Genomic DNA, 15,814 nt, shown 5'->3' with positions numbered 1-15,814 from the left:
GGTTTAAAATTAGCACTTCGGAAGCTGTCAAAAGATTTCAAGACCCCCTTAACATAGAATTGTCCATATTTTGAGTTAGAGCCGATGAAGTTTTCTATAATTTTGATATAATTTGTCCCAAAAGTAGTACAACACACTGTAAAAATATTATTGAGAAAGTGCAGGTGGGATTTTTTTTATTTTCATTTATTGTCTAAAAGAAATGCACTACGAAATAACTGTGTACTCGGACCTAAGAGGCGAAATCAGTAAATATAGAATCTGTACTTTGGCAACTTCCCTGAATGATTTAATGGTGTCAATTTGTCAAATAGCATGAAACTAAAGGATTTAAACTTTTATTTGATAGAAATTCTGCAAAAAATACCCATTTTGGCATTATATGGTCAAAATAAGCATTTCAAAGCTTTTTCAATTTTGATGCATAAGTGGCATTCTGACTTTCTATGTGACAGGTTTTTCTGTGTCAATATTTGTGTTTCTATGCTTTAACCCAGTTGTATTACTCATTTGTGAACTCTGAATCTACAGAAAATAAGATTATCTCAGACAATATGTGCAAAATGTGTTGTATAAATGACCCTTGTCTAAAGACCTGTTTGGATCATGTTAAATGTGAGGACCTTGGTACATAAAAGTTGAAGTCCATAATAAAGTTTTCACTAAATTTGTATTAAAAGCACTTCACAATGTCTTTTGTACCTGTTTCATTTCACATAGTATCTTTCTTTTCCTATGTTAAATAGCAAGTGGTTCAAATATAAGCCTGTTGAGGCTAAAATTGCATGAAAGTTTTTCACTAAAAAGTGAAAAATCTTTGTATCAGACTATACTGTCTGCAAAAAAAGTTGAATGCAAGAGTCCTTTTATGCTCAGATTTATTGTATCATGTAACCTGAGTATAGAAATTATAAAAAAGACACAAATTTTTATTTCCTATAGCTTCAGTATGCATTTTTAAATGTAAATATGTGCTACGGCCTAAATTGACCCTAAATCATTTTCAGTCTTACTTGGCTTAAGACCCTTTTATACTAATATGGTATGCTATTTGTAATTTTTCTTTCCATTTAAAGTACATTTAATACATATGCAAGGATTATTTATAACCAAAAAACTCCACAAATTTAAAATTGCTGGAAAATAATATATCTTCATGTAAGGCCCCCCTTCATTGGAAAACCTCCATTTTTTGGCACATGCTCATATAAATTTGACTTTTAAATAATTGTGATAAGTCTGATAAATCAAATGAGTATTCTATTGCTTTAATTACATAATATGTCATATATTAAGGCATTTAAAATGTAATTTTTTGCAATATTTTAATTTTTAAAGCCCCAAATGTTGATAGTTGAAATTTTTCAATTTTAACGTCAAAATTGAACACGCGAAGTTGAATATAGAATTTATCATATTGTCTATAATATATATCCTATTGCCATGAAACTTTGTCAGCAGTCTCATAATTTATTAAGCTTTGGTCATACCAAGTTTTATTAAGATTGGTAAGATTTTTCTATCCTATTAGGTCCGAGTACACAGTTATCGTCCTTTGATTTTCGTTGTCCACGAATAAAGTCCCTAGTGTGGACAGTGTGTTGCTTGCCAATTTTTTTAGTACCCCTTCCAAATGTATTTCTTCATGTTTTATGCCTCAAATAGCAAGTAGGGGGATGAAATTACACTGTAAAAAAATTTGGGTCATGAATTGTAAAGTAAAGTAGTGATTTGGTCCAGCTGAAAAAGGTTAAAAATTAGCACTTCGGAAGCTGTCAAAAGATTTCAAGACCCCCTTAACATAGAATTGTCCATATTTTGAGTTAGAGCCGATGAAGTTTTCTATAATTTTGATATAATTTGTCCCAAAAGTAGTACAACACACTGTAAAAATATTATTGAGAAAGCGCAGGTGGGATTTTTTTTATTTTCATTTATTGTCTAAAAGAAATGCACTACGAAATAACTGTGTACTCGGACCATTTGATATTTTTTTGTTATCGTGACAGTTTTGCCCATCAATATTTAATACTATATTAGGATTTGATTTAGGATCTTTTTGATATCCTAAATTTTTAAAACTTTTCCAAAGTTGTTTTGGGTTATTTCTATTTTCTTCAATTTCACTGCTGTAGTAGTCAGATTTTGCAGTTTTGCATGATCGTTGAACATGATTTCTAAGTTTACTAAACTTTTTGAAATCTTCAGGATTTTTAGAAGTCTTAAAATTCTTGTCTCATTCACTTGATAGTGCCACTACAAATATTGTTAGATCCTTTTATGTTCAGAGAAGGAAATCAGATATTTTTTTTAACCTAAAGCATGTAGCAGAGGAGTTTGTGTATAAAGAACTATGCAGTTTAAATATAAGTAAGAGCATGGGCCTAGATGGTATTCCAGCAAGGTTTCTTAAGGATGCAGCCCCAATTCTGAAAATACCCATTACTTTCTTGATAAATTTATCTATATCTGAGGGTACGGTACCTGACGATCTGAAAATGGCTAAGGTCAAGCCCCTATTTAAGAAAAATGACAGACTTAAGCCTGAAAATTACAGGCCTATCAGTATTTTAAGTATTGTTTCTAAAATTCTAGAAAAAGCTGCCTATAAGCAACTTGAAAAATTTTTGATTTCAAATAATTTATTATTTGAGTTTCAATCAGGATTTAGAAGTTCATATTCAACTGATTCTTGTCTCATTCACTTGATAGATCACATTAAAGCTCAAACAGCCAAAGGTCTTTTTACAGGCATGGTCCTATTAGACCTACAGAAGGAATTTGACACAGTAGATCACAAGATATTATGTGACAAATTAGAAGTAATTGGGGTTAGATCTATACCTTGGTTTGAGTCATATTTAACAAACAGAAAACAGGTTGTAAGTGTAAATGGGGTGATTTCAGAAGTGTGTAATATTACATGTGGTGTCCCTCAAGGTAGCTTACTGGGTCCACTATTGTTTTTGATCTATGTCAATGATGTTCAAACTAGCATCGACTCAGATTGTAAAGTTTTGATATATGCAGATGATACTGCAATTTTATTTTCCCATATAGACCCTGGGGTCATCTCACACAAATTATCCAGAATGCTGGAATCATGCCATGATTGGTTAACTGACAATAAATTGTCCTTACATTTGGGAAAGACGGAGAGTATAATTTTTGGTCCTGGTCGAAAACTTCGGTCTTTAATACCGGGTGATTTTGCTAACTCCTGTAATGGTATTAATATTGAATCCAAAACTTTTGTAAAATATTTTGGAATAATAATTGATCAGTTTCTAACTGGTGATTTTATTGTCAACTCTATAGTGAAAAAAGTCAATCAAAGGCTTAAATTTTTATATAGAAACAAAGAGTGTCTAAATTTTCAATCTAGGAAAACATTGTGCTCTTCCCTGATTCAATGTCATTTTGACTATGCATGTGCATGCTGGTATGAAGGTATATCAAAACAAATGAAGAATAAACTTCAAGTGGCACAAAATAAGATTGTGAGATTTATTCTGCAATTACATCCCAGAAAGAGTGTGACATGTATTCAAGAAATTGGGCTTTTTAAATATTAGTAATAGAGTCAAACAACTAAGACTCAATCATGTTTTTAACATTTTTAACAATATATGCCCAAATTATTTACATACTAATTTTGTTAAAAATGAAACATCTTTCAATACAAGATCTAGTAGTAAAAACTTTTATATACCAGGAATTAAAGGGTGTGAATCAACCACTTTCTTTTATAATGGAATAAAAGACTGGAATTCGTTACCAGACATGATTAAAAGTTGCTCTAAAAAATATAATTTTAAAGTGCAGGTGAACAAATTTTTGATGGATAAATTTAAATCCATCTTTAATAGTGAATTTGTTTTTTATTAATTATACTGGGGTTTTGACCATTTATCTGTGATAAATTCTAAATGATTTGTGCTTGTATTTTCTATGTGTCAACCCTTGGTGTAAACTGGAAGTCTCGTTATAAAAGGACCCCACTGGAAATAAGTTTTACTAACTTTTGTGGGTCATCCTAAGATATTAGGCTACAGTGTAAAATCTAGTCAAGTTAAATTTCACTCATTTTTAATCTAGTCTAATCATATTATCAAAATATCATGAAAATTTTCATAATTTTATTTTTTATTTTAAAATTTTTAGTAAACATGTATATCATTTTAGTGTCTATAAACTATGTCTAGTGCTGTATTTATGTCTTTGTAATATTTTGTATCTGTCAAATTCATGCCTTTTTATCTTGAATAAATAAAATAATAATAATAATAATCTTGTTAAATATACAAATCATATTTATTCTTTATTATAAAATGTTTTATTCCATTTAGAAGTTTTTAAGTATCATGAGTATAAAATAGTTGAATTTTTATCAACAACAAAAATGCAGGCTTTTTCAGCAGATCCAAAAAAAGGGTTACATGTTACACCTTATCACTGTCAAGCTACTAGCCAAATATGAAGTCATCAAGTTCAGTAGTTTGTTTAGAAAAGTACGATGAAAATATTCACTTTCATATAAGTTTCAATTCGGGAAAATTTTTGCCAACTACCTCACCTTGAACCAGCACCTATTTCACCTACAGCACCAATTACACGAAACAGGTAATAATTGATTAAAAGACATATCAGCCTTTCAGAATCCTTCAAAATTTTGAAAATAATTTACCTCTAAAGGTAGTTAGTTATACAATGTAGATCCATTTCGTCACAAAAAAATTTATAAAATGTACACTTATTAAGTAATTTGTTAACTGTTCAAGATTTTGTCAAATGATCTGTGTTGTAACACACAGAACTTTTCAGTCACTTTTTCAATTAGCTGGTTTTCCTGTGCCATTGACAAGCACTCTCCAGATAATAGGATTTGTCCTTTAACACTTCTTTCATTTAGTCTTTCGTATTCAAATTAGAGGAAGGTCCCAGGTCAGAGACAAAACAATGTGGCCGTGTATGGGCCAGGAAAATTATTTTTTACAAAATGGATCAACAATTAAGTATAAGGGCATATCAATTACAAACAAGAAAATAATATAAAGACAAATATGTATACATCATTTTAGACATAGAATAGTAAATGGGCTCGATAAGGATTGTGAAAGAGGCCAAATCAAAATATCGTTCAAGACACAAAAATCTCAAAAAGGTTTATAAATAATTTTGGATTGGCAGAATTTAGTGCAATTTGGACCTCTTTGAGTGTCGACTTTTTGGGCAAAAATATTTTATTTTCAGCTAAAGATTCAATGCTTAACTATTGAAGTTTCATCGAACTGTCTATGTCTATGTTGTTACCTTCATTGTGATAGCTTGCAAACTTTTTTCAAAAATTTGTGTACATATTCACCACTGGAAACAGATCGCTGTGGAATGCGAGTAATAATATATATATCAAAACGTGATGAAAACCACTATAAGCACCACCGTTTGATTGGATTATTGTTTTCCTGGTAACCTGTCTAGTGGTTGAGACAAGGGACCAATCATTTTTTTTTTCGATTTATTTCTAGCTTTTTCATTATTATGGATCGAAAGCTCGTAGTTATTTCTGCGAATGCTCAATCAAATCAAAACATCCGGTTTGTTTAGCCCACACTGAGCTCCACATTTTATAGGCATGTATGGTTGTCTAATTAACTGTTTAGGTTCAAATATGTATTACAAAGTCCCTAACGGGACATCTAGTCCAATTTAAAAGTCTACCGGAATGTTTTTTCATTGAAAATTTTATTAGATATAAAGCACCACCAAAAATGAATTAAACACCAGGGGAGGAAGCTTCTGTCTTTATGTCTATCAGACGGGTATATGGGGTCTATATCACATGTGAGCAGCTGCTTTTGAGGTCAAATTGAGTTTTAAGACGCATTGCCATTGGTCCACAAGCTTGTGTTGTCCATTCCAGAGGCCACTTATGGTATATTTCATCTGTTTATTAAAAAATTATATATCAGCACCACCAGAAAAAACTTACCAACACAGATGATAGCTTCCACCCCGCTGTCCAAATAATGTCCAATAAGCAGGAAGACGGGTCTACAAACCTCTTTTGGGGTCTATGTTAATTTGTAGGGCCCATTAACCCACAAACACTTTTGATCCAATCCTAAGTATAGAGGTTATGGTACATGTATATTTCATTAAAAAAAAGTAACAAGCACCACCAAAAATGAACTAAGCACCATGCGATGTAGCTTCCCTCCCATTAGTCCAACCGATGGGTATAGGGGTCTAAAACACTCTTTGGGGTTCTAAGTTGGTTTGTTAGGCTCATTGGTCCACAGGCAACTTTGGTCCACTCTACAAGTCAAGGGGTCTTTTATATTATATTTTATTTGATAAAAATATAAGCACCACCAAAAACAAATTTTGCACCACATGAGGTAGCTTCCCTCCCTTTGGTCCAACAGATTGGTATAGGGGTCTAAAATACTCTTTAGGGTTCTAAATTGGTTTGTGAAGCTCGTTGATCTACAGGTACCTTTGGTCCAATCTTCAAGTCAAGATGTCTTTTATGTTATATTTCATTCAAGGAATATGCAAGCACCACCAAAAAACGAACTTATCACTACGGGAGATAGCTTCCTTCCCACTGGTCCAACAGACAGGTTTAAGGGTCTCAAACGCTCTTTGGTGTTCTAAGTTGGTTTGTTAGGCTCATTGGTCCACAGGCAACTTTGGTCCACTCTACAAGTCAAGGGGTCTTTTATATTATATTTTATTTGATAAAAATATAAGCACCACAAGAGGTAGCTTCCCTCTCTTTGGTCCAACAGATTGGTATAGGGGTCTAAAATACTCTTTGGGGTTCTAAGTTGGTTTGTGAAGCTCGTTGATCTACAGGTACCTTTGGTCCAATCTTCAAGTCAAGGGGTCTTTTATGTTATATTTTTTTTTAAAAATATACAAGCACCACCAAAAAACGAACTTATCACTACAGGAGATAGCTTCCTTCCCACTGGTCCAACAGACAGGTTTAAGGGTCTCGAACACTCTTTGGTGTTCTAAGTTGGTTTGTTAGGCTCATTGGTCCACAGGCAATTTTGGTCCACTCTACAAGTCAAGGGGTCTTTTATATTATATTTTATTTGATAAAAATATAAGCACCACCAAAAACAAACTTTGCACCACAAGAGGTAGCTTCCCTCCCTTTGGTCCAACAGATTGGTATAGGGGTCTAAAATACTCTTTAGGGTTCTAAGTTGGTTTGTGAAGCTCGTTGATCTAAAGGTACCTTTGGTCCAATCTTCAAGTCAAGATGTCTTTTATGTTATATTTCATTCAAGGAATATGCAAGCACCACCAAAAAACGAACATCACTACAGGAGATAGCTTCCTTCCCACTGGTCCAACAGACAGGTTTAAGGGTCTCAAACGCTCTTTGGTGTTCTAAGTTGGTTTGTTAGGCTCATTGGTCCACAGGCAACTTTGGTCTACTCTACAAGTCAAGGGGTCTTTTATATTATATTTTATTTGATAAAAATATAAGCACCACCAAAAAACAAACTTTGCATCAAGGGAGGTAACTTCCCTCCCAATGGTCCAAAGTATGGGTAATGGGTCAAAAATACTCTTTGGGATTCTGAGTTGGTTTGTGAGGCCTGTCGGTCTAAAGGCAACTGTGGTCCAATCTACACAAGTCCAGGGGTCTCAGGGTATATTTCACCAAAGAAAAATATAAGCACCACCAAAAACAAACTAAGCACCACAGGAGGTAGCTTCCCTCCCTTTTGGTCCAACAGATGGGTATAGGGGTCTAAAACACTCTTTGGGGTTCTTAGTTATTTTTTAAGGCTCATTGGTCCACAGGCACCTGTGGTCCAATTAACAGGTCCTGGGGTCTATAAGGGTATATTTCATTAAAGAAAAATATAAGCACCACCAAACACAAACTAAGCACCATGGGAGGTAGCTTTCCTCTCGTTGGTCCATCAGACAGGTTTAGGGGTCTAACACACTCTTTATGGGTCTAAGATGATTTGAAAAGCACATGTGGTGCAATCTTCTAGTCCAGAGGTCTGTTGTGATATATTTCATTAAAGAAATATAAGCATCACCAAACACAAACTAAGCACCATGGGAGGTAGCTTTCCTCTCGTTGGTCCATTAGACAGGTTTAGAGGTATAACACACTCTTTTGGGGTCTAAGATGATTTAAAAAGCACATGTGGTGCAATCTGCTAGTCCAGAGGTCTGTTGTGGTATATTTCATTAAAGAAATATAAGCACCACCAAAAATGAACTTAGCACCACGGATGGTTGCTTCCATCCCCTTGGTCCAACAGACAGGTATAGGGGTGTAAAGCCCGCTTTTGAGGTCTTTTTTGATTTGTAAGGCCTATTAATCCACAAGCACATGTGGTCTAATCTTAAGTCCAGATGCCATGTAGGGTATATTTCATTAAAAAAATATAAGGGCCACCAACTTAACTCCTTGGAAGGTAGCTTCCACCCTCTTGGCCTAACAGACAGGTATAGAGGTCTAAAAAACTCTTTTGGGGTCTATGTTGGTTTGTAAGGCCCATTGTTCCAAATGTACCTTTGGTCCAATCTTAAGTTCAGAGGACTTTTATGGTATATTCTAGTAAAAAAATAACTAACACCACCAAAAATGAACTTAGCACCACAGAAGATACATGTAGCTTCCAACCCCTAGTCCAAACAGACAGGTTCATGAGTATAAAACACTATTTGGGGTCTAAGTTGATTTAAAAGGCTCATTGGTTCACAAGCACCTGTGGTCCAATATTTAGTCCAGAGCCACTTTAATATGGTATATTTTATTTAAAAAATATAAGCACCATCAAAAACTTAATTAGCTGCATGGAAGGTAGCTTCCACCCCCTTGATCCAATAAACAGGTATAGGGGTCTAAAAAAACTTTGGGAGGTCTATGTTGATTTATAGGGCCCATTGTCTGTGGTCCAATCTACAAGTCCAGGAGTCTTTTATGATATCTTTCATCAAAGAAAAATATAAGCACCACCAAAAACGATCTTAGCACCACAGGAAGTAGCTTCCACCCCTTGGTCCAGCAGACAGTTATAAGGGTCTAAAACACTGTTTTAAGGTTTAAGTTAATTTGTAAAGCCTATTGGTCCACAAGCAACCATTGTCATGTTGACAAGTCTGGATACCTCTTATGGTATTCTTCATTAATTATATAAAAGCACCACCAAAAATGAACTTAGTAACACAGGTGGTAATACAACCTCATTGATGATTATAGAGGTCTTATGTTCTCTTTAAGGATCTAAGTAGATTCCTAAGACCCATTGGTCAACAATTCCCAATGATTTGTTTAACAAGTCAATAGTCCTTTAATGGTGGACATCTTAAATTAATTAAGCACTACCAAACACAAATTAAGCACCACAAGACCCTTTGGTCTACATGTATGCACAAAATGTTACTGACAGGTCCTTATCCTTAAAGCTGTGTAAATGCAAACAAATGTTATGAGGAGATTTTAAAGCCAGAAAATTAAAATTCTTATGATAATTCTCCATTGCTCTACCTGTCTTCAAGGCGAGAACCCTCTAAAGGAGCACATGAAGTAGTATGAAATAAGCACCACAAAAACATGAAATAACTTTGTAAAAAAGAAGAAAAAACAAATATGATATTCAGCAACAAACAGCAACCACTTAATAACAGGCTCCTGACTTGGGACAGTCACATAAAGAATATTTATCAGATCGATACATAGAACCAAAACAAACAAAAAAAAACATAAATAACATGACATGTTCATTATGATGTGACATTTAAAATCATATGCTAAATTATTGATTCTTAATTGTACATCAATTTTATGAGTTTGTGTGTCTATATATCTAAATCTTGTTTTTCTTTCCACAGACTTATCCAAATTGACATCAAAAGTGTTCAGATATCAGATGTATCACAGCTAAAGAATGAAAGTATTTGTGGTCCTTTCACAGCTTTTGCCTACAGTCAGCTTTTTATGGTATGATAATATGCACGTCTTAAGTATTTTATAGTATATACAAATGTAAATTAAATCAATGTATACACACCTTTTATCAATTAATAATTTGTTCATTCATTTACACATAGTTTGATAAATTACATTAAACATAATCTAAATAAATTATCACATATTAAAGTAAACAATAAGTTTATATCCAATTGGGCAAATATAAGTTTCAAGTAGACAATTATTCTATAATATTACAAAAGTGGCAAATGACCTGTAGTTGTTAATTTCTGTATCATTTGGTCTCTTGTAAAGAGTTGTCTCATAGGCAATCATACCACATCTTTTTTTTAATAAATACATGAACAATTTGTTAAGGGGCTGATTTTAGCTGATTCAGACAATTTATTTCATTCTATCTTGATTGATTCTGTAGCACTTAACAAATGTCACAAGCACACACGTAATTGAATTTCATATTATTAATTTAATACATGTACGCTTTATTATTTCAGTGAATTAAAGATTCAAGAGATATCAAGCTGACCAACTGTCAAGAAAGGGAAGGCAACTCCATCTGAAGGAAATTAAAAGAAAAGATTTTACAATTACAACAATAGATGTGAAAATGTTATTTTTTCAATCTAATAATACACATAATAAAAAATACACTTAAGAAATACTGTTCAAGATTGTTTCTTAAAATGTCAGTCTTACATTTCAGTAGGAGTTTAAAGTTTTCAAATACTTTTTTTATATACTTGACGATGTATTGTAAATGTAAATTTGTCAGATTTAAAGTTTTCAAGGCTTTAATTATCTCCCCTTATTAATCTCCAAAAAACTACTTATGCAAGCCTCTTTATTTTCCAACTCCTAGAATTCAAAATTTTTAAAAGGTCAAAACGTGTGTCAAATTTTTTTTCTTTGTTTACTGTTTTATGATTGGAGTTCAACCTTTTATCTCAAGAACAAAATAAAAGAAACCTACTGTGCACAGATGTTTTAATTAACTGTAAAAGTCTTCCTCTCTTTTTTTTATGAATTGTAAAGATAATTTTTGAAGACAGACAATTTAACACTGTATTAGAGAAATGTAGTTTATAGAAATTCAAGATACTTTTTGTAAAACCAAACAATAGGACTCTTTTACTTAATTAGTTCTTATTTCAAAATCGCATGACTAAGGGAGATAACTCTACTTCTAAATTATTTATCTGAAATAGTAAATTAAAGTGGCTCATTTTAGTATTATCACTGACTGATAGATTTGCCACTTAATAGAGATTAACGTTCATATCAATTGATGATAACTTATATCTGCTGATGCAAAATTGTCCCTTGCTTTAAAGTATTACTTTTATATTAAATATATGTTGCTTTCAGGAGTTATGTCCCTTTAATTTTTTTTTTTATCAGAATATGTTTGTTATATATGTAAACAAGGTGGGATTTTATACTAATTACAATATCTTTATTTGTATTCAAGGTTGTCAAACAGTCCCATAGTTGTAGTATTTTTATACGACCGCAAAAAATTTTTGGGATCGTATAATGGTATGATGTCCTCGTCTGCTTCGTCGTCCGAAGACACATTGGTTTCCGGACAATAACTTTAGTTAAGTGAATGGATCTCTATGAAATTTTTTAAGAAGGTTCAATACCACAAAAGGAAGGTTGGGATTGATTTTGGGCATGATGGTCCCAACCATTTGGAATAAGGGGCCCAAAACAAGCATTTTTCTAGTTTCAGGATAATAACTTGTGTATAAGTATTTTGATTGCTCTGAAATTGTACCACAATGCTTAAAACCACAAGTAGAAGGTTGGGATACAATATAGGGGTTATGGGGCCAACTGTTCAGGAATAAAGGGCCAAAAAGGGGCAAAAAAACAGGCATTTTTCTAGTTTCCAGACAATAACTTGTGTGTAAGTGTATGGATCTCTCTGAAATTGTACTACAAGGTTCCATACTACAAAGGGAAGGCTGGGATTGAGTTTGGGGTTAATTGCCCTAAACATGTAGGAATTAGGGGCCAAAAAAGGTCCAAAAAGAAGCATTTTTGTAGTTTCCAGACAATAACTTGTGTTTAAGGTGTAATACCACCAAATCATAGTACGTCACATCCGGTTGCATACGAAAATAGGTCGAAAAAAAATATTCCCTTGAATTTGACAGTTGTAGGTAATTGATCCTACATTTCATTGCAGTAAAACATTTCTGAGTCATAAACATATATCTTGGGTATTTCAAAGGACCATTATTTCTTTATTTGGGTTTTCTATAGAATATTTTGGAAACTTGAGGTTACATGGTTACTAAAGCTTGTACACAGGTTAAAAAAGGGGGAAAATTTGATTGGTTAACTTCCAGTGATGGTTATTTTCTTATATGCAATGAAATGTTATGTGAAATTTTTTCTATAGTACTGGACAGGATAAAACTTTACTCATGCCAAGTATTTCTTTATTTGAAACAAAGATAAATTCTGCACAATTTTTTGAAAAGTGCAAATTTAACAAAGACTAATAGGGGAAAATCAATGGTGGTATTACACCTAATATGGGAAGCTGCACATGCACCTTTAACCTTGTGAGTACTCTCATGTGTTAAAATTTCTTGCTATTTAAGTGAAATATTACAAATAATGAAATATTCTGAGTGGATTGAGTCTCCAAAATACATTTTATGAGAAAATTTCCTTGAAATAGGACTTTACCATGAATATTAGTAGACAGAACAAGCCATACTTAGAGTCTTTGGGAGCTTTTTCTCCTTATTTCTTATATTCTGCTATACTACAAAATTTTTCCTAAGAAATACTTTAATAAATATATAGTTTTAAGTAAATGAAATTATTTTTAAAGCAGTAACAACAAATTATTCACCAAAAGAGAAGTTTTTTATGTCCCTCTCTGGAACGCGGCGTAAATTTAAGTTTTACGCAAGGACTTATTGAAACCTCCTTGGAGACAGTAAACTTTTATACGGATAGTTCAAGCAGCTTGAATACTTCAATTAATCATTTATAATAACATTCCTATCATAAATGAGTGAAAGTTACCCCAAAATTTTTATTTATTGGCCTAAAAAGTAGAAATTTTGAGGAAATGAGAGGTATAAATGGACCAAAAGAAACTTTATAAGGAAGAATAAGAGGTCCATTAGTAGTATTTATCATCCTAAAGTCATCTTTTGTATCATATTCAACTGTTTGTAGGCAGATGAGATAAATATTTGATCATTTATTGGTCCACACTATATTCTATCATGATGCGGCTTGGTTTGAATTTTTCGAAGAAATTTTGCTCGAATCGCTGTAGATGTCGTCTTACATTATACTAGATTTTTCTCAAACTATTGAACTGATTATGACAAAACTTGACAGGAATGCTTGAAATAACCAGTATTACAAAGGAAAAAAGTCACATTCAGTTTATTCAACAAAAAAGTCTTCTTTAGGTGTAATACCACCAAATCATAGTACGTCACATCCGGTTGCATACGAAAATAGGTCGAAAAAAAATATTCCCTTGAATTTGACAGTTGTAGGTAATTGATCCTACATTTCATTGCAGTAAAACATTTCTGAGTCATAAACATATATCTTGGGTATTTCAAAGCACCATTATTTCTTTATTTGGGTTTTCTATAGAATATTTTGGAAACTTGAGGTTACATGGTTACTAAAGCTTGTACACAGGTTAAAAAAGGGGGAAAATTTGATTGGTTAACTTCCAGTGATGGTTATTTTCTTATATGCAATGAAATGTTATGTGAAATTTTTTCTATAGTACTGGACAGGATAAAACTTTACTCATGCCAAGTATTTCTTTATTTGAAACAAAGATAAATTCTGCACAATTTTTTGAAAAGTGCAAATTTAACAAAGACTAATAGGGGAAAATCAATGGTGGTATTACACCTTAAGTGTATGGATCTCTCTGAAATTGTACTACAAGGTTCCATACTACAAAAGAAAGGCTGGGATTGAGTTTTGGGGTTATTGCTCCAAGGGGGTTTCAATAAGTTGAAAGGGGGGGGGGGATTTTTTGTTTACAAATTTTTTTAAGGGTTTCATATTTTTTTTCAAAATTATTCAAATTTCGAATTTTTTAAAAGTTTCAAGAAGAAATTTTAATTGCACAGTATTGTGCAATAGATTTGTAAGATCTTTGACCACATTTATTTTGTGTCAGAAACCTATATTATGTCAAAAATTTGATCACAATCCAAATTCAGACAGTATCAAGCTTGAATATTGTGTCCAAATTTGCCCCAACTGTTCAGGGTTTGACCTCTGCGGTCGTATCAAGCTGTGCTCAGCGAAGCATTTTATTGAATTTAGAGATGATCTGTATTATGTATTAAAATTAATTGTTCCTTTTCCTCTATTACATAGTAATGGCTTATTTTTTTTTTATATCAACCTTAATTGTGAAACTATTCAGAATTGATGACTTCTGAAATTCTGCAGTTTAGATCTGTGGTAATTAATAAGTTTTGTAAATTTAAAACATTATTTAAGTTGACATGTAACATTTTCAAACATATACAAATGAACACTTCTTTTTTTTTTATTTAAAAGACAATAAATTGAAAAACTTATTACATTTTAAATTAATGTATATCCTACCTACTGATACTTCTAAGAATTATGTATGCAAATAAAAATGTTCATAGCTATAAATTTATAGAAAGTCAAACTTTAAAAGAAACAGTGGGGTTTCTGTGCATAATTTATGTTTAATTTGAAATTGTACTGTTATTTGATTGTACATTGTGCTGAATGTTGAATGAAGTGTATCTGTATGGATGAAACTTATGTTTTTAATATTCATTGATTAATAAACTTAATAAGAATATAATGCAATACCTGTCTTTGTATTTTTCTGAATCAATTCAAACTACTACAATTTATAACATAAAAAAAAAAACATTTGTCTTCTGTTTTAAGTTTCTCTATGTCCATTTTAAAAATAATTACTCCTGTTAAACTAAGCATGAACATTTTCTTGATTACTGTTCCAATCAATAGATTATAAATCATATGTCACAGAATGCGAGACATAGGGATACTGATCTCAATTTTTTTATTTCAGAAGGTAGAAGAGTTTGATAAATTATATTTAGATGTCTGGCTTGTGTCTGGTGTCATTGATCTAAGTGTTTTTGTCACCTGATTTTGTCAGTTATCATGAGTAAAAGGACAATTATATTTGGTATTAACTCTGCACAAGAGGTATACATTTCTGTAAGAAGGGGTTCATCTGATGTTACTTCTTTTTAATTATTAATTAGTCAAATACTATAAGCAATAGTAAATATGTGTTGAGTATGAAATGATGATAAGATCTATGTGTCCGTTTGGCAGGATTTTAATCTGACTTTTATATTGAATTTCATGATAATAATGAATTTCTTTATTAAAGTGTCACATACTAATTGTCATAAAACCATTACAGTATTTGTAATAATTACACATACAACAATCAATATCCAGCGATGAGACATTATCAGTATAAAACTTTTTTACAACTAAACAATTCTTATTAAAAGTGTTCCTTATATCTGTAAACTTGTCAAACAAAAAACAAAACAAAAATGAAACTTATACACAATGCTTATTACCACAAAACACAGATCAAGTTTGAATTTTGGTGGTGTCACTTTAATATAAAATTTAATCCTGGTATCTATGATGAGTTTATTTAACTATTCTAGAGTTATGCCCCTTTATAAATGGAAAAATTGCTAAATTTTTCATTTCTGTTTTCTAACTTTAGTTTGCCTTAACCAAATATACTGAAACTTAAACACAATGCTTATTACCACATAACACAGATAAATTTTG

General features: G+C 32.1%; 1 protein-coding gene and 1 long non-coding RNA gene across 3 annotated transcripts in view; one reads left to right on the top strand and one right to left on the bottom strand.

Moving 5' to 3' along the window:
* LOC127715259 (WD repeat-containing protein 19-like) overlaps positions 1 to 5,396 on the bottom strand; it is a 47,507-nt gene extending 42,111 nt beyond the window's left edge. Inside the window, exon 1 of the mRNA XM_052221287.1 lies at positions 5,314 to 5,396. Within this exon, the coding sequence (XP_052077247.1) occupies positions 5,314 to 5,319 (6 nt within the window). The 5' untranslated portion in view covers positions 5,320 to 5,396. The remainder of the gene's footprint in view (positions 1 to 5,313) is intronic.
* Positions 5,397 to 5,551: 155 nt separating this feature from the next.
* LOC127715299 (uncharacterized) lies at positions 5,552 to 14,833 on the top strand. 2 transcript variants are annotated; one of them, XR_007988271.1, is made up of 4 exons: positions 5,552 to 5,637; positions 9,880 to 9,988; positions 10,474 to 12,054; positions 13,892 to 14,833. It is a non-coding gene; the product is annotated as an uncharacterized LOC127715299 (long non-coding RNA). The 2 variants fall into 2 exon arrangements; XR_007988270.1 differs by having other exon boundaries at positions 5,552 to 5,642.
* Positions 14,834 to 15,814: the final 981 nt, after the last annotated feature.

The sequence above is a fragment of the Mytilus californianus genome, unplaced genomic scaffold (genome assembly GCF_021869535.1).
Source record: "Mytilus californianus isolate M0D057914Y unplaced genomic scaffold, xbMytCali1.0.p SCAF_9, whole genome shotgun sequence".
NCBI classification, from domain to species: Eukaryota; Metazoa; Mollusca; class Bivalvia; order Mytilida; family Mytilidae; genus Mytilus; species Mytilus californianus.
This window is presented reverse-complemented; position numbering and strand designations above follow the sequence as displayed.